Source organism: Schistocerca serialis, chromosome 3 (genome assembly GCF_023864345.2).
Source record: "Schistocerca serialis cubense isolate TAMUIC-IGC-003099 chromosome 3, iqSchSeri2.2, whole genome shotgun sequence".
Taxonomy (NCBI): domain Eukaryota; kingdom Metazoa; phylum Arthropoda; class Insecta; order Orthoptera; family Acrididae; genus Schistocerca; species Schistocerca serialis.
Window position 1 is genome coordinate 634,173,466 of NC_064640.1, and position 19,267 is coordinate 634,192,732.

Below are 19,267 nucleotides of genomic sequence, written 5' to 3' on the forward strand. Positions count from 1 at the left end.
AAGACAACCATCCTTTTCCACCTCCATTGTGAAACAAATATTTGGGTGGATTGAATTCAGGTGTTCTACAAGGTCGTTCAAATTCTCAATGCCATGAGGTCAACCAACAAAAGTATCATCTATATATATGAAAAACACACACACACACACACACACACACACACACACAGACACAGGTTTCAAAGCCACCAACTGCAGGGCACATTTCTCGAAATCTTCCATAAAGAAATTAGGAGTAATAGGTGACAACAGGCTGCCCACTGCAACTCCGTCTTTCTGCTCATAGTAGTGGTCATTGAATAAGAAGTAAGTGAAGTCAACACATGTTGAAATAGGTTTGTTAATTCATCACCAAACCTAACCTCAGTCAACTGTAACAAATTCAACAGAAGATCACAAGTGAAGAGAGACACTACATCAAAACCTATTAGATTACTAGAGTCATTCAAATGCATTCCCTCTAATCAACATAAGAAATCCACCGAGTTCTTAATGTGGTGCTCACACCAACCTTCTATAGGACTCCACCGAGGCACACTGTGTTTTGCTACACAGTATGTCTGACCACCAGTCCTACTCACATTGGTGCTCTGACATATCACATGGCATAACACCTGTGGAGTACCAATGTTTCATCCAGTTGTGAGTAACATTAGTGCTCCAACCTAGATATCATGTAGCAAAACACCTGTATACTCTGTTGAGCCCTGTAATAGGTCGGTGAGAGCACCACATTAAGAATTCAGTGGGTTTCTTATTTGGATTATAGGGAATGCATTTGAATGAGTCAGATATTCTAGTAAGTTTTGATGTAGTCTCTCTCTTCACTCATGTTCCTCTGTCAAATTTCATTACAATTGGTTGAATTTAAGTTTGGTTATGAATTAATGAACCTATTTTGACATGTGTTAACTTCCACCTAATTTTTATTCAATGACCAGTACTATGAGCAGACAGATGGAGTTGTGATGGGAAGCCTGTTGTCACTTATTATTCCCAATTTGTTTATGGAAGATTTAGAGGAACGTGCCTTGGAGTTGGTGGCCATGAAACCTGCGTGTTTTTTCAAATATGCAGATGATACTTTTGTTGTCTGGCACTGAGAATTTGAATGTCTTTATAGAACACATGAATTCAATCCACCTAAATATTTGCTTCAGAATGGAGTTTGAAAAGGATTGACTTGTATCTGCAGGCTGATAGTTGTCACCATCCAGCTTGTACCTTGGTTCAGAGAGCCCATGCCATTTTGGGCCCTGAGAGTTTGTCAGCTGAGTTAGACCATCTAAGGTCACCTTCCATCGGAATGGCTATAGTAAGGACAGTTCAGACATGTGTTGCACTGTTGTCCAACTGTGTACCATGTGAGTAATGATGATACTGAGGTAACACCAAAGTCTATGTCCGCCCCCGGTAGCTGAGTGGTCAGCGCGACAGAATGTCAATCCTAAGGGCCCGGGTTCGATTTCTGGCTGTGTCGGAGATTTTCTCCACTCAGGGACTGGGTGTTGTGTTGTCCTAATAATCATCATTTCAACCCCATCAATGAGCAAGTCGCCGAAGAGGCGTCAAATCGAAAGACTTGCCCCAGGTGAATGGTCTACCTGACGGGAGGCCCTAGTCACATGACAATTACAATTAATTACCAAAGTCTATGGCCTTTTTGCCATACACAGGAGTATTTCAAACAGGGTTGGTCATATTTTGTGGAAATAAGATGTGAAGTGTGTTTTTCAACCACTAGGGTCCCATTAGGGGTTCCATAAAGGATGATACTGGTTTGCATAATGTGGGTGTCTACTGCATACTTTGCAGTTGTGACATGTCATATATTGGTCAGATTATCAGGACTGTGGAGTACCAGTGTTCTGAGCATTAGCAGCACATACGCTTGCAACAGCCGAGCAAATTTGCCACTGCAGTACATTTTCTTGGAACCAGTCATCCTATGGAATATAACAACACATTGATTCTGGCATGAATGTTCAACTGTTGGGATAGTGTTTTTAAGGACGTTGTTGAATTTAAATTAGCAAGTAAACTTATAATCAGGGACAGTGGTTTTTGATTAATTTCTGCATGCAATCCTACTCTTTCTTGCCAAAGAAGACAGAGCAACACACTTTATGCTATTTCACCCATTGATTATTAATTTCAATATTGATAACTTCTGACATCGGTCATCTTTTCTTGATAGTGCTAGTATTTACATTGTGTGTGTGTGTGTGTGTGTTGTCTTTATGGAGTTTCTGTGGAAACTGAGGTTTCAAATTCGCTTGCACAGCAGTTCCTTGCTGCAATTTTGCCTTGAAAATGCCATGGTGGGCTCCTGTCGAAATACCAGCAGTTGTCGACAATGTTACTTGGCTCATTTCCTGTAAGTTACGTGAAAATGTACTACTTGCATTTAATTGAAAGTGCTGTCTGGTAGACTGAAAACAATATCAATTAATAAGTCATATTTACATTTATTTCTCAGCAGCACTGATTATTATTTTTAATAGTAATCACCCCACATTTCCTTATGCCTTTATACCCTTTCAGTTTTTCCATCTTTTCTAACATTTTATACAGTTTCATAAAGGTAGCATACCTCTAATTATTTTCTCAGCACAGGTGGAGAAAGGAAATACATTAATATCAAATAAGCAGTAGTTATCAATCACAACAAAAGTAAAAATTCAACCAGAGTAACTGAACAGTTGAATCAAGCTGTGTCACTTACATGTATGAGGTAAAACAGTGTTGCAGCTGGAATAATGAGATGATTTGGCATAATCTTTAGTTTTTCAGGTTGCATATAATTAGACAATATCCAAGCGATTAGACCCCATCTCTTCTTCACGGTATCATCATCACTGGCCTTTGAGTCCCAAAGTGCATTGAGACCAGGATGTCTCACTGAAACAAAGTTACAAAACAAATTGAAACAAGAATCACTATCTGATGAAATATTTACACACTACATACTAATACATTACAGAAATTCAAAACTTTCTTGTATCAATATGGAACATACGTCAACAGTTAATATCCTCATTTGTTTATGGTTGCTAGGGAAGTGATGAGAGAATGATAATTCATGGAAAAATAATTATTCTATTTCAATATCACCTGTCTTTCAGAAGCACCCTATCTTTTTGCGGCAAGGAAAATTGTTCTTATTCCTTTATTACAGTTCATTTCTATGAACGAGAAGTGAGTGGGGAACTGTATTTACTTTTTACCAAAATTGAGATCCAATTTGCTTCCAATTTCTGCAGACAACTACCGACTAGCCTTTTATACAAATACGCTTCATCAAGTAATGAATATGCAGCAGGATGGGGCTAACTTATGCTTCTCAACTCATGCTGATAAATGCATATGCGCATATACTGTAACTGTAGATCATTCGATAAAGTCCAGGCAGTCTTCGAAGCGCTCCAAAAGGTCACGTGCCAGCTTGCGGCACGGTCATGCAGTAGCCACAGCAGTGGCCACTACTTCCTGTCGCATTGGAAATACCCGCGGCATTCCCCCTTCTACCCAACCCCGGTGCACAGATACCCTTTGTCGTTGAACACGAACTGCTTCAGGAGTTATTACATCTGGTGTTGCGGAATATTGTCACATACATAACTTGAAGATGTCACAGGAACTAAATGCACCACTGCACAAAGAGAGAGAGGCAGGTTTGCAGATGACGCGGGAATATTTAGACAATCACACGTTTTATTCCGGGGAATACCACCACCACCACAATTGAATGCGGACTCTAAAAAGATCGCGGCACACTTGTGAAACCATCCCAGAGACACTTTGCATGCTTTTTGTGGGAAATAACCTTGTCTTTATGCACAAGCTGCTTCAGGAGTTAGTAATTCCAATTGAATGTGTCTCTAAATACACTTTCAAAAAGATCGCTGCACAGTAGTTTGCTTCAGTTTTGCGATGTATACCACCTCATTTAGACACAGACTCTGAAAAAGATCACGACATACTTGTGGGACCTCTCAGTCTTCCTCCACTACTCCGCAATATTTGCATGCACAAACAAACAAATTAGGTAAAGTGTTTAATGCCTCACTACATTTTCAGATGTTGCTTTAAAGAATTTGTTTCAAATACACTCGCACACAAAACACTGCTCTGTCTTCCCTGGTGCACATGGAATGGAAATAGTTCACAGCAAAATATACTCGAAAAAATTACATCGCTAAAATAAATGATCACAAATATACCGCGTCGAAACTCTGAAGACGATCGTGCATCATATAACAAAGAAATATTGTTAAATACACTGTCACAGTAGTTTGCTACACGAGGCACGGTCGTAACTGGTGGACACGCAAAGCGGCGGCGCGTCCGTCAGCGGCCACAGCTCGCCACACAGTGAAGTGCAAACCGGAAGCGGGTTTTTTTCTGGCTGTACCCACGAGTGCGTGAAAACAGTAGCCGACCCGACCAGCACCAACTTGTCCTGAGTGCTCAGATCAGCATTCACCAGCAGGTGGGTAGAATGCCACACTCCTATTGGCTACTGAAAATACTGTTCAGGACTTCCCATCAACCGCTCTTCCTGATTGGTTCCCGCCAAATTGTTGAGTCTATATGAACCCTCCCCTCTCCACTCCCGGTCTCATTATGACGATCTTCGACGACTAAGTCGAAGAGAAAATCCCAACACCCAATCCATCATCCTGTTCCTTCCCATATAACACCAAACTTCTCGCCTACCTCAGGCAAGTACCAGACACACTCACAACAATCATCACAGACACCAAAAACTATAGAAAAATCACACACACACGTTCACAGGGGAGTAAAAGCCGAAAGGCTACAGACTCCCCCTCACACTTCCCCAAAGAGGGGAAAGCAACAGATGAGAGCAGCAGTCCCGGTCTCATTAGGCCATTGTCAGTTCGTCTGTATAGTTGTGTGTCTGTATGTGTCTCTGTCTCTCCTTAATCAATCACGAAGTGCAGCAGCAGCAGCAGCACTACCAGCGTCAGTGGCAGTAGCAAGCATTTTAGAATGGTTGAAGAAGAAGAGTGAATAATTTATGCATATGGTGATGGTAATTAAATCGGGAAAAAATTTAATATGTTAAAAAATTCTCATCGGTATTTCAGTTTCTTTTTCTTATTTTACAGTGCAACTCAGGACTTTATCCTGGATTGCTAGTGTAGACGGGAGGCGGAGTAGGAAGAGGCTGGGCTGCAGCAAATTCCTCCTCATGTGGAAAGCCAGCACCTAGGACTGCAACGTGAGTATAATTTTTTTTTAATAGGCGGCTGGAGGCACGCCTAATGAGACGGCAGAACAGCTATTTAAGTGTAAAAATAATTCTAATTTTCTTTGTGTGCGTCTGCAGTAGTATATGTTTTTTTTTCTCTAACAAGTATGTATATTTATATATATATGTCTTACTGTTTTTGTTGGTGAGATGGATCAGCAACATATCGATTCTGATGAGGATGAAATACCTGATTGGGTCAGGGAAATGACCCTAGACGAAAACGTACAAAGGGATCACGACCTGGTCCTTTTTGAGGAGGATGACTTCCCTGAAAGAGTGGTAGAAATACCGGACAACGCTGATGAGTTGCTAGCGCCATGGACCCAGAGCAGGAAAGGTAATTACTCACTCCGCTTATAACCATGTAATCATCTGTATTATTTCCTTCTTCCTTTCTTTCCTTGCAGCAAACGTTGTACTTCTTTTTTTTTTCATTATTCTACAGCAGACGCGTCACCGCAGCCACAGCACAGTGTAGCTCGGGTACCGATTGTGGCTAAACCTTCCATCTCGCCAAAGCAGTTTCCGGTAAGGCAATCAACGCCTATAAGGGCGCCGCTACACGGATCGCGAGAAGCTGCCGCTGCCGCTGCCGCTGCCGCTGCCCCAGCACCGCCACTGCCATCCGTGGGCCGAGCAACGAGCTACCACCCCTAAGGTTACTGTGACTGGCTTGCAGCAGCAACAACAGCATCGGGAACCATCGCCAAAGGCAGGTTACTCCCACCGGTTTGATCCAGTAGCGCCGCTTCATCCTCCTTCTCATCCTCGTCAGAATCGTCGCCCGAGAAAGGTATGTCTGCCACTGCAGGTACCACTTAGCACCTCACCGACCCCGTCATCGACATGATGGACATCACGCTGTAGTAGTAGTAGTAGTAGTAGTAGTAGTAGTATTAGTAACAGAGATTATCCTGTGGCTATCCTTTTATTGAAGGGCATCAGGTCAGTGACATCATACTGCAGTTAGGATACCTGGTGAATGCAAACGCTTTTGAGGAGCGAATCTCATTCATGATGATCGAGAACCCAACAGGAGGGTACCGCAACCCTGTTGGTTTTCTAAGGGCGTGCCTCCTTGTCATAAAGAAGGAGCTCCTCAAGGTAGCCTCTGATCCACGGTATCCCACGTATTAATAAACAGTGCCCTGCGTCGAGCTGTCGCACGTTCACAATGTTGATTCTGGCACTGAAGAGAAGAATCTTCATTAACTTTGGGGGGGAAAATGGCATGATAACATGGAAAACTTCAATTAATAAATCCACCTTGAGTGCTATACTGGCCCGGTTCTCCGAGATGGAAGTGAGAGGGTCAGCTAAAGCATTCAGCCAAATATTACACCTGGACATCCATACACATGTCTATGATCCGGTAAATGGAGAGTCTAGCAACATCAGCCTCTCTAAAAATGTAGCTAATAAGAGGGCATGCATTAATGTCGAAAACAGAAAGGATCAGGTTTGTTTTGCATGGTAAATCCCAGCTTGCGAGAGAAATTACGATCATAGGGATCATTCTGAGCGGTTCAGTACATACCATGTACGTGTTAATATTCGTGGGTGTTATAACTTTGATGGTATCGAGTTCCCCAACAACATCCAGGACATACCTAAATTTGAGGGCAGAATACCGGAATAACGGTGCGCTTTTATGGCCTGGAAAAGAAAAGCAAGTCAGATGAGCAGGACAAGCATATTGTCGTCAGTCCCCTTGAGGCGTGGCGCCTTTATTACTCCTGTCTAGAGCCTGAGTGTCAGGACAATGACTCATGCGTGCACAGTGACAGATGGTTTGAAGTGGGTTCAGCCGAGTATGTAGTTCTACTTTTCATCCACAAGAGTCCAGTTGTGCACAGAGACATTCAAGAAACAGGTCAAGAGAATGTTTATATGAATTGTTCTGTTTATTTCTTGAAGGCTGTTTTGTTTATTAATGTTTGTACAGTTTTGCATATGCTTTTAGTAGTGTGAATGATGGGTGAATGTGGACTAAAGTAGATATGTAGATCACTATTCTACTGATAAACGCTGTGCGAACTTGCACGAGAAATTTTTAAGACAGTGTGAATGCAGACGACGGGGAAGTTTGTATCATAATATGTTAAGTAAGTTTATGGTAAAAGAAAAGCTAATTCGAGTGCAAATGAAAATAGTTAAAAATAGTTAGTATAAACAAAATATCAGAAAGTTAAATATTTATTTCAGGAAAAAGTACAGTTCGAAAGTGTGTTAATTGTTGATTGGTTAGTCATGAAAAGCGCAGACTAAAGCGGGAGAATAATGTTTTTCTATTGGCCTTAAAGAAAACTGACCAATCAGAACGGAGATTCTTCGCGCGTCTTTTCTCTTGAAGGTAGAGAATGCTTATGGCAGTCAAAGGGAGTCGGAGCCTAGTCTTTCAATGGTACGGTCGTGTGTAATATGAGCTCCGAAGGAAGTTATAATTTGCTGGTTTTAGTTGTGCTACATTTTCAAAAAGTGTTTTAAAGTAAAGGCATATTTATTCCGTAATAGCTGTTCACATTTTGGGAACTACGTTACCATTAACTGGCTAACGTGAATGAAAGGGTTTGTGCATGACTGTGTTAAGATCAGCACGGCTCCGGCAGTGAACGTGTAAATTATCAAGGTTCAGAATATACCGAAATTTTGCCAGTATTTTCACCTTTCATTCAAAATTACGACCTTCTCCCGATTCTTGGAATAGTTACGTTGTATGCAGCCTGGTGTGAGTTGCAGTACGGTTGACAGGTACGTGCAGGTAAAGGACGAAAGAAGCGCGCCGCCGCACCCTCCATTTCTCAAAATTTGCCAGTGAGCATGAGTTGCATGTAAACGTGCCACTCTTCTCTTAAGGCGATTATTATCATTATGTTTGGATCAAGACAATATCCCGCCTTCTCGCCTCCCAGATGAATAAAAATAAGGGTAAACAGCATATTTGCTTAGGGTGCCTGAATTATTTTTCCTCAGACAAGTTATTAGCAGCGCATCTAATAGACTGCACTTCGCCGGCCGCTGTGACCGAGCGGTTCTAGGCGCTTCGGTCTGGAACCGCGCTGCTGCTACGGTTGCAGGTTCGAATCCTACCTCGAGCATGGATGCGTGTGATGTCGTTAAGTTAGTTAGGTTTAAGTAGTTCTAAGTCTAGGGGACTGATAACCTCAGATGTTAAGTCCCATAGTGCTTAGAGCCATTTGAACTATTTTCTGACTGCGCTTCCAAGGACTCGGTACGTGTTCCAGAAACTCATTGAAACTCTGCCTCGGGGCAATATGCATATCACTCAAGCTGCACTTTCCGACGAGGAAAAGTTTCAACTTGTGACTAGGAAGTGGGTTTTCCTATACGAGTATGTAGGTAGTATGGCGAAACACTACGAAACTAGACTACCCGACATAACTACATTCTCCAGCGACCTCACAGGCAGTGCCATAACGGATACAAAGTATGATCATGCCGTGAGTGTCAGGCGGGAATTCAACATCTCCACTTTAGGAGAGCATGCACGGCTTTACATGGACACAGACGTGCACCTGCTTGCAGACGTTTTCGAGAAATTCTGGAGTCTATGCATGACCACATATTCTCTGGATCCCGCCTTTTGTTACACGGCACCTGGATTGTCTTGGGATGCAGTGCTCAAGAAAACGAAATGCAGCATCTAATTATTGAATTAATGCTGACATGCTTCCTTTCCTTGAGCCAGGGATCCGTGGGGGTCTTTTCGAATGTGTCCATAGGCATGTCAAGGCAAATAACCCACGGATGGATGACAGGTTCAGTGCATCCCTTGATTGCAGTTACATAATGTACTTGGATGTAATTAACTTACGAGCATGCCATGCAGCAATCACTGTCGATTGGTGAGTTTCGATGGGTGCCAGATGACGAATGTGAGTGTATGCGGTGGAGGCAGAACTAACATAGCCTATTAGTTTGCATGATGCGCATGCCGATTTGCCGTTGTGTCCACAGCAACTAGTTCCGCGAGGAGGCTTCACCCCAAAACTGATTACTACGCTGGGGAATAAGCGGAGATACGTTATTCGTTATCGTAATCTCTGGGAGTGTTTCAGTGTGGGGATAGAGCTGGTTAGAATTACCTGGACTATCTCCCTGAAGCAGTCCCCCTCGTTCAAGGAGTATATTGATTTGAATATGAGATACAGAGCTTCCACGACGTGTGACTTCGAGAAATATTTTTATAAATTAATAAATAATTCAGTTTTCGGTAAAACAATGGAGAATTTGAGGGAAAGACTTGAAATTTTGATTATAACCGAATGGGATGGGCGTTATGGCACAAGAAAATGTATTGCCAGACCAAATTTTAAGCGGTTCACCATGTTCAATAAGAACTTTGTTGTTGTTTGGATGGCGTACACTGCAGTAGAGATTACGAAGCCTATTTATGTGGGGATGTGCATACTAGACCTATCCAAAACCCACATGTACAGCTTTCATTATGAGTTTATGAAAACTCACTTCGCAGATCCTAAATTACTTTATATGGATACAGAGAGCTTCATCTATTGGATGAAGAACTGCAATCCATATGAAGTAATGAGGTACCATGGTAATGAATTCAACACGTCCTCGTACATGGCCGCCAATCCTTATGGTATTGTTCCACAGAACAAGAAGGTTATCGGACTAATGACAGACGAGGCGAATGGACTGTCGATTGTGGAGTTTGACGATCTGCAATGAAAAATGAATGTGTATCCCACATTGGAAGGTGCCACCCAGAGGCAGGCTAAGTGTTCAAATGTGTGTGAAATCTTATGGGACTTAACTGCTAAGGTCATCAGTCCCTAAGCTTACACACTACTTAGCCTAAATTATCCTAAGGACAAACACACACACCCATGCCCGAGGGAGGATTCGAACCTCCGCCGGGACCAGCCGCACAGTCCATGACTGCAGCGCCCTAGACCGCTCGGCTAATCCCGCGCGCAGGCAGGCTAAGGTTGTGTGTCGTATGGCATGGAGAGCCCTCTCTTTCGAATACTATTTGTGGTGCCTTTGCAGTGGTGCTCGCGGTGCAGCACTGCAGGGGATTTTACCATATGACCATTTCACGAGTGTACCGTGAATATCAGAAATCTGGTAAAACATCAAATCTCCGACAACGCTACGGCCGGAAAAAGGTCCTGGAAGAACAGGACCAATGACGACTGAAGAGTATCGTTCAACGTGACACAAGTGCAAAGCTTCCGCAAATTGCTGCATATTTCAACGCTGGGACATTAGCAAGTGTCAGTGTGCGAACCATTCAACGAAACATCATCGATATGGGCTTTTGGAGCTGAAGGTCCATTCGTGTACCCTTCATGACTGCATGACACAAAGCTTTATGCCTCGCCTGGGCCCGTCAACACCGACATTAGACTGTTGATGGCTGGAAAAATATTACCTGGTCGCAAGAGTCTCGTTTCAAATTGCATCGTGCGGATGGACGTGTACGGGTATGGAGACAAAGTGACAGCATCCTGTCTGATCACCTGCATCCATTAATGTCCACTGTGCATTCCGACGGAATTGGGCAATCCCAGCAGGACAATGCGACACCCCACACGTCCAGAGTTGCATTATAGTGGCTCCAGGAACACTCTTCCCAGCTGAAACACTTCCGCTGGCCACCAAACTTCCCAGATATGAACATTATTGAGCATGTCTGGGATGCCTTGCAACGTGCTCTTCAGAAGAGATCTTCACCCCATCGTACTCTTACGGATTTATGGACAGCCCTGCAGGATTCGTGGTGTCAGTTCCCTCCAGCACCACTTCAGACATTAGTCGAGTCCACGCCACGTCGTGTTGCGGCACGTCTACGTGCTCGCGGGACCCTACACGATATTAGACAAGTGTATCAGTTTCTTTGGCTCTTCAGTGTATACGCACGCCATATGTCTGAAAGAAAGAAGTTAAAAAAGCATACCCAAAAAATATATTTATTTATTAAAAACCGTAAATATATTAGTATATTTATTTACTCATATGTAACGTATGTGTAACCCCTAACTATATATACCTACGCACCATGTGCGTATTGTCAATAGAGTAATTTTTAAGTTTTCACCTGCCGCTAGCCATCCAAGTCAGATTATATAAGTGTGTATATATATTTATATAGCTCACAGTCCATCAGAATTATTATTATTGTAAAAGCCATCGTTACTGGGACCGTTGAAATTAGATTCTAAGTGTGCAGAGTCCATCAGAATTATTGTAAAAGCTTGGACTGTGGAATTTAGATGTAGTAAAAGTATCTCCACATTATTTTTTAGCGTGGATTTATATATCTGAAAAAATTGTAAACATTCTCATCCAGTGCTACCGGAAATAAAAAAAAAAGTAAAAATTATTCTCAACCAGTATTACTGTTGTAGCATCCAATTAAAAGTATCTCTGCACTGCAATATCAGAGTCAAATTGTACCTGAAGAACTGCATTGTACCTCAAGAACTGAACTGTAATCTCAAGAACTGAATTTCATCTGTTTAACTGAATATCGTTTCCATATGTCTTTAATGTTATTTACAAAAAACCTATCCCCTGTTAAAAGGTTTTGCATCACCCCAGTTCCCAGAACTCCTGTAGATAGACGTTAACGTTGATTGTGGATACTGTATCACAGACACAGTCCCTTTGACTCTTCAGATATGTCACTAAACCCGCCCAAAGATGTGAACAGCCATGCATGAGCAGCGCCTATTAAACGGAGCGGGTCCGACAGCCGATCAGTTCCAGTCATTCCACCACGAAGGAGGTACACGGCTCGCGTTGTCATGAGTTCAACCATGCTTATACGGTCAATACCGCGGTTCGATTGCGTCCGCATTGTTACTTTGTGCCAGGACGGGTTCTCAATAAGGGAAGCGTCCAGGTGTCCCGGAGTGAACCAAAGCGATGTTGTTCGGACATGGAGGACATACAGAGAGACATGAACTGTTGATGACATGTCTCGCTCAGGCCGCCCAAGGGCCACTACTGCAGTGGATGACCGCTACCTGCGGATTATGGCTCGGATAATGCGAAACTTCACTCCCGGCGTCCATGGCGAGGTCCATATTTGCAACCACGACACCATGCAGCGCGGTACATATGGGTCCAACAACATGCCGAATGCACCGCTCAGTACTGGCATCACGTTCTCTTCACCGATGAGTGTCGCTTATGCCTTCAACCAATCAGTAGTAGGAGACGTGTTTGGAGGCAACCCGGTTAGACTGAACGCCTTAGACACACTGTCCAGCGAGTGCAGCAAGGTCGAGGTTCCCTGCTATTTTGGGGTGGAATTATGTGGGGCCGACGTACGCCGCTGCTGGTCATGGAAGGCGCCGTATCGGCTATACGATACGTGAATGCCATCCTCTGACCGATAGTGCAACCATATCGGCAGCATATTGGCGAGGCATTCGTCTTCATGGACGACAATTCGTGTCCCCATCGTGCACATCTTGCGAATGACTTTCTTCAGGATAACAACATCGCTTGGCTAGAGTGGCTAGCTTGTCCTCCAGACGTTAACTCTATCGAACATGTCTGGGGTAAAGTGAAAAGGGCTCTTTATGGATGACGTGATCCACCAACCACTCTGAGGGGTCTACGCCGAATCGCCGTTGAGAAGTGGCACAATCTGGACCAACAGTGCCTTGACGAACTTATGGATAGTATGCCACGACGAATTCAGGCAGGCATCAATGCAAGATGACGTTCTGCTGGGTATTAGAGGTACCGGTGTCTACAGCAATTTGGACCACCACCTCTGAAGGTCTCGCTGTACGGTTGTACAACATGCAATGTGTGGTTCTCAAGAGCAATAAAAAGCCCAGGAATGATGTTTATGATGATCTCTAGAATTTTCTGTGCAGGTTCCGGCACTCTCGGTTCCGAGAGTTACAGAACCTGTACAGAAAATTGGAATAGAGATAAACATAAACCTCATTTCCGCCCTTTTTATTGCTTTGATATATATATTTACACATAAAAAAAGTTTTACATCACCTCGGTTCCGAGAGTTCCGGAACCTGTACAGAAAATTGGAATAGAGATCAACATAAACATCATTTCCGCCCTTTTTATTGCTCATGAAATCAACATATTGCATGTTGTACGTAACGCCGCTTCCTTTGGACGCAAAGATGAAAACATAAAAATAGTACCCAAAACCCAATACAAGCCCCAAACCCAAGATCCAAATTTCATAAAAAAAAGAAAACAAAGTCCCACTGTGATAGCATCACTTGAATAGTAGAGAAACAATGTAAAAAGAAATAGAAAAGAAATCCAGTATAAAGTAATTTAGTATGTTTGCAAAAGAGAGTAAAATCGAATCCCTTTAGTATCAAATTCAAGTAAAAGTAGATCGCAAAATATTACCAGCAGGGAGAGGGCAGCCATTCGAGACCTGAGACAGAGCCCTGAGATTGTTGTCTTACCAGCTGACAAACGCAATGCTACAGTTGTCCTTTCCCATAAGGACTACATTGAGAAGATGCAGACGTGACGTCTCTTACAGGAAGATCAACGCTGACCCCACAAAGAATGTGGAGAACAAGACTAGGGCTCTTCTCAAGGACGCGGATTTACCAGAGGATATCGCCAAGAAATTGACACCTCAAGGACCTGTACCGCCAAGACTTTATGGACTCCCTAAAGTCCACGAAGAAGGGGTGCCGTTACGCCCAATTGTCAGCAACATTAGGGCACCTACATATTTGCTGGCCAAATACCTGGCAGAACTACTAAGCCCTTACGTGGGTAAATGTCCTCATCACGTTCGGAATTCTATGGTTTTCGTAAAATGTCTCGAGAACTTCAAGCTGAAAGACTCAGATATCCTGGTGAGTTTTGACGTTGTCTCGTTATTTACCAGGGTACCCCTTCGAGAGTCAGTTGAGCTCATCGCACAGAAATTTGACGAGAAGACGACCGACCTTTTCAGGCACGTTCTGACTTCCACGTATTTTCTCTCTAATGGAGAATACTATGAGCAAACAGAAGGATTCACAAAGGGGAGCCCACTTTCGCCTGTGGTCGCGAATTTCTATATGGAGTATTTCTAGGGGGAAGCTTTGCCGACATCCAAATGGAAACCTACTTGTTTTCTACGTTATGTTGATGACACGTTCGTGAGGCCCCATGGAAGGGACAAGCTCCTAGACTTCCTTACACACCTGAACTCCATACATCCGAACATCAAATTCACTATGGAGACCGAAGCAGAAGGAAGTTTACCATTCCTGGACGTCATGGTCAAAAGAAGAGCGGATGGCACCCTGGGCTATGGGGTACACAGGAAGAAAACGCACACCGACCTGTATTTGCATGCAAATAGCTGCCACCACCCTTCCCAGAGGAATGGGGTACTAAAAACACTGGTGCACAGGGCGCGCACCATCTCGGACGTAGAGAGTCTGCCCCATGAACTGGAACACCTCAAAACTGTATTCCGGAGAAACGGGTACTCGGAATGGCAGATCAGACGCGCTCTCAGCCCCACCTACACAGTACAGCGTGTGGAGATGGACGAAGTCACGGAGGAATAGATAGCCATCACTTATATACCGTATACTGGCGCACCATCGGGGAAAATAGGACGAATATTGAGGAAACACCGAGTAAGAACTGTCTTTTGCCCACCCAATGAAACACTAGCATTACTGGGAAGTGTCAAAGACGAACTCGGTTTGCGGAAGGCCGGCATATATCAGATTCCCTGTGAGTGTGGGAAGACTTACATTGGACAGACAGTGCGCACCATCAAGGATCGTTGCCGAGAACATCAGAGGCACACTCGACTTATGTACCACAACAAGTCGGCAGTCGCAGAGCACTGTTTGTCCGAAAATCACGAAATGGACTACCAACATACCAGGATCTTGGCACAGGCATCTAAATACTGGGACAGCGTCGTTAGAGAGGCTATCGAAATTCGCACCAGGGACGGACTCATCAAAAAAAAAATGGTTCAAATGGGTCTGAGCACTATGGGACTCAACATCTGTGGTCATAAGTCCCCTAGAATTTAGAACTACTTAAACCTAACTAACCTAAGGACATCACACACATCCATGCCCGAGGCAGGATTCGAACCTGCGACCGTAGCAGTCGCGCGGTTCCTGACTGAGCGCCTAGAACCGCTAGACCACCGCGGCCGGCCACGGACTCATCAACAGAGATTGCGGCTATAACCTCAGCAAGGCACTGAGTCTAATTAAAAAGAGGCTCAACAAAGAAAACGAACGAGCGAACAGGGCGGACGACGCAGTTACACCGACGCCACCACAGACGCCGACGCCAGCCTCTTTTTTTATTTTTATTTTTTTGTGTGTGAGGTGGTGTTTACAGTTCCTTCGGCTTCGCCGAATCTACGTGTACTTGTGTGTGGTTTCTTTTGTTATTCTCTGTGATTATATTTTTATTGACAAAAACAAATCGTACGCTTTGGAGGGCATGGTCGGTAACAATAAGGCCTTGCGGCCCCCGACCATCCTCGATTTATGAGGCGTGGGTTTATGGTTGTTGGGTTCTGTGCAGTGGGTGCAGCAGGTGCTGCTTCCCACTGCTTTCCTTTTGTACAGTTGCGCCAGTCGGCCGCTCGGCGAGGTGTTGTCGTCGTTCCGTGGCGGCCGCTGTACTCGTTGTTTCCCGCCGCTTGCCCGCTGGGTACGGGCGTCGTGCATTCGTAGGTCTGCAGCAGGTCTGCGTCTCACTTTAACATTGACTCTCTATCATCTAGTCTAGTGTGGTTTACTCTAGATTAATCTATGATGCTAAGGGTGGTCGTACAGCGGACAGAGAGTGGGGGGGGGGGGGGGGGGGAGTGGGCTTAGTCACCACGTCTTACTTTAGTTTGGGTTCTACGCTAAGTTGCTTGGGTACAAAAGCGGTAAAACAAAGGTAACTCAATTTACACATTTATCTAAACACTATTGGATTTCAACAAGGGAGCACAAATCGGCTAGACAAATTAACTACGAACCAAGGCAAAACCAATTTAAACATTTATCTGTTCCCTATTGTTTCTCAACAAGGGAGCAAGGATTTGCAAGGACAAATAACAAGGGTATATTATATCAAAGGGGAGTGCTAGTGGACTAAGATAGAAACAAAATCATATTAAGCTATTAGGCTATTCACTATTGCTTACTAATCTACTCATCTTGTATGATTTGGCGTGGCACTCTCTGCCTGTGCCACGTTCGGGGTATCACAGTACCTGTGCCCCTGAGTTGTCTACAGTTTTCTCTTAGTGTTTCTAGTTTGTCAAATAGTGTGTTTACTAATCTTTTAACTGTATCTTGTATCATCTCGATTTCCACTGTTTCGTGGAGCTCGCGTATGGGTGTCCATGTTGGGCGTCCAGAATCCACCTTAGTACCTTGTTTTGCACCCTTTGCAATTTTATGTGGTTGGTCTGGCACGTGATTCCCCACGCAGAACACCCGTACGTTAGTGCTGGGAGGACTGTTGTTTTGTATAGTGTTCTCTTTGTTTCCATCCACATCTCCCTGCTGAGGAAGAAGGACAGGAGGGCTTTTGCGAGGTTTATACCTCTCTTCCGCTTTTCCCCGATGTGAAGGTGAAACAGCATTTTTTGTCTAGTGTTACACCCAGGTATTTCACGGAGTCTCTCCACGGTAATTCCTGGGCTTTTAGAGACAGCTGGTTTCTGAGTACCGGCCGCTTTCTTGTGAAGTAGACAGCTGTAGTTTTGTCTGCGTTTAATGTCATTTTGTTTCCCCTACACCAGTCTTCTACCATGTCTAGCTGCCTTTGGAGGCGTGCTATGTTTGAGTGGTGCTGCCTGCCACTCGTGTAGAAGGCTGTGTCATCCGCGAATTGGGCTATCCCGGCATGCGGTGACAGGGGGATGTCGTTAGCATATGTGTTGAAGAGTGTGGGTGATAGTACCGAGCCCTAGGGGATGCCGGCCCTCAGGGTCTTTCTTGAGGAGCGTTTTTCGTCTACCTCAACAAGGAACGTCCGGTCTGTCAGAAAGCTGTCTATCAATTTTGTGTACACATCGGGGATCGTTGTATTGTGATGTATCTTGAAGGTCAGGTTGTCGTGCCAAACCTTGTCGTAAGCCTTTTCCCAGTCGAGGAATACTGCTGCTGTTGAATTTGTGTAGTTGAAATTGTGTGTAATGTGTTCTGTTAGTCGAAGGACTTGTAGCTCTGCAGAGATCTTTTTCTGGAACCCGAATTGTTACGGTCTGAGGGTTTCATCGTCTATGAGACATTTGTTGATCCTGTCCAATAATACTCTTTCAAGCGTTTTCCCCCATTGTGGAGAGTAAGCTGATAGGGCGATGGTTCGGCGGTAGTTTTGGGTCTTTCCCTGCCTTTGGGATTGTAATAACTTTTGCTGCCTTCCAGGCCGCAGGGAATTTTTGTAGCAGCATGCAGCTATTTATTATGCGTGTTAGCAGGACTAGTGGTTTCCAGGAGAGGTTCTTTAGGTGTATGTTTGAAATTTTGTCTAGTCCTGGTGCGGATCTGCCCTTTCTGCAGGCTATTATTTTCCTTATTTGTGTCGGTGTTGTGAGTTCTGGTGCTGTTTGTGTCGGTGTGTCTCGGAGATTTTGAACTGTTTGTGTGATATTTTCTTCCTCAAGCTGTTCAGCGGCTGTGAGATCGATCTGTGGTGTTGTGTTTTGCTCCTCGTACGTGGCCGCAAGCAGTTCGGCTTTCGACAAGGCATCAAACACGATTCCCTGGGGTCCTAGCATAGCCCTTTTGGCTGGTCGCTGCTGTCGAATGTTTTTGACCAGTTGCCACTCGTCCTGGGTTTGGAGGCAGAAGGTCTCCATCCTGTCTTCCCAGGTTTCTGCGCGCCATTCTTTCAGACGCTTTTCGAGTTCACGAGAGAGTCTGTTCATTTCTCTCCGCTCCCGCGGGTCCCTGCTTCTTTGCCACAGTTTTCTGTGTCTGTTTTTCTGGCATCGGAGCTCCCGCAGTAGCGGAGGGAGTTCTGTTTCGTGCCTATCCGGTAGTATTGTAGTTGTCCTGTCTGTTTTATGGCTTTTTGTATTTTGGATGTCAGGTATTCGACAGCATCGTCCAGCTTTTCCTCTGACGACAGGTCCAGTGTTGGGTTTATTGTGTCTGTGAGGACCCTGCGATACTGTTCCCGGTTCATTTTTATCACTTTTCTCAGGACGTCCGGGAGAGAGTTCATCCTACGGAGCCTCACTAGTACCGGATTGTGGTAAGACGTTAGGTCCTGGATCGTATCTAGCGTGACGTCGTCTCCGATGTTTTTCGCCAGCAGTACGTCCAGGACGTCCGGTCTGTCTCCGGCTATGACTGGGATGTGTGTCGCGTCGTCTGGGCCGCGGACGATGTAGTGGTACGCGTCCTCCAGTTGCAGGAGTTTTGTTCCTTTCGGGTTCGTTGTGCGGGAATTCCACGCTGGAATTTTAGCGTTTAGGTCCCCGCCCAACGCCACGCTTTGGTGCCTGTCGAAGATCACTCTGAGGCCTTCTTCCAGCAACTGGCGGTTTGGGGCTAGGTATGCTGCCCCCACCGTCAATTTCCCTCTTTCCGTGTTTATTGTAACCAGAGTGACCTCGATATCCTGCACTGGAGGTGCGACCACCACATCGTGCGGAATTTTCCGTTTTAGGAACACGGCCGTAGCGCCTCCTCGTTGATTTTGTCTGTCTGTGCGGTAAGCCGTCATGTTCCGCAGTTTAAAAGTATCGCAGGGCCGGAGGTGTGTTTCGGAGACTAACAGGACGTCCACATTGTGATCAGATATGAACGTTTGTAGTTCCGTTTTCTTGTTTCTGATGCCGTTTGCATTCCAGATGCAAAGTGTTGTGTCAGTGTTTTGTCTGCCTCGTTGCGCCATCTTTACATGAACGCACTAAGCAGACCCTGTAGTATTATGTGTGTTTTTTCCGTCCTGTCCGATATTTGACGGAGCGCGTTTGCCGTGTTAAATATTGTTGTGATGATGTTTGAGTCC

The 19,267-nt window shown here is 44.6% G+C and overlaps 1 protein-coding gene across 4 annotated transcripts in view; it reads right to left on the reverse strand.

Moving 5' to 3' along the window:
* The window catches only part of LOC126470515 (constitutive coactivator of peroxisome proliferator-activated receptor gamma-like), a 750,708-nt gene that overhangs the window by 57,579 nt on the left and 673,862 nt on the right, over window positions 1–19,267 (reverse strand). For all 4 annotated transcript variants that reach the window (XM_050098423.1, XM_050098425.1, XM_050098426.1 and 1 more), the window contains one exon: window positions 2,726–2,901. In XM_050098423.1, coding sequence (XP_049954380.1) covers window positions 2,726–2,901 — 176 coding nt within the window. The remainder of the gene's footprint in view (window positions 1–2,725; window positions 2,902–19,267) is intronic.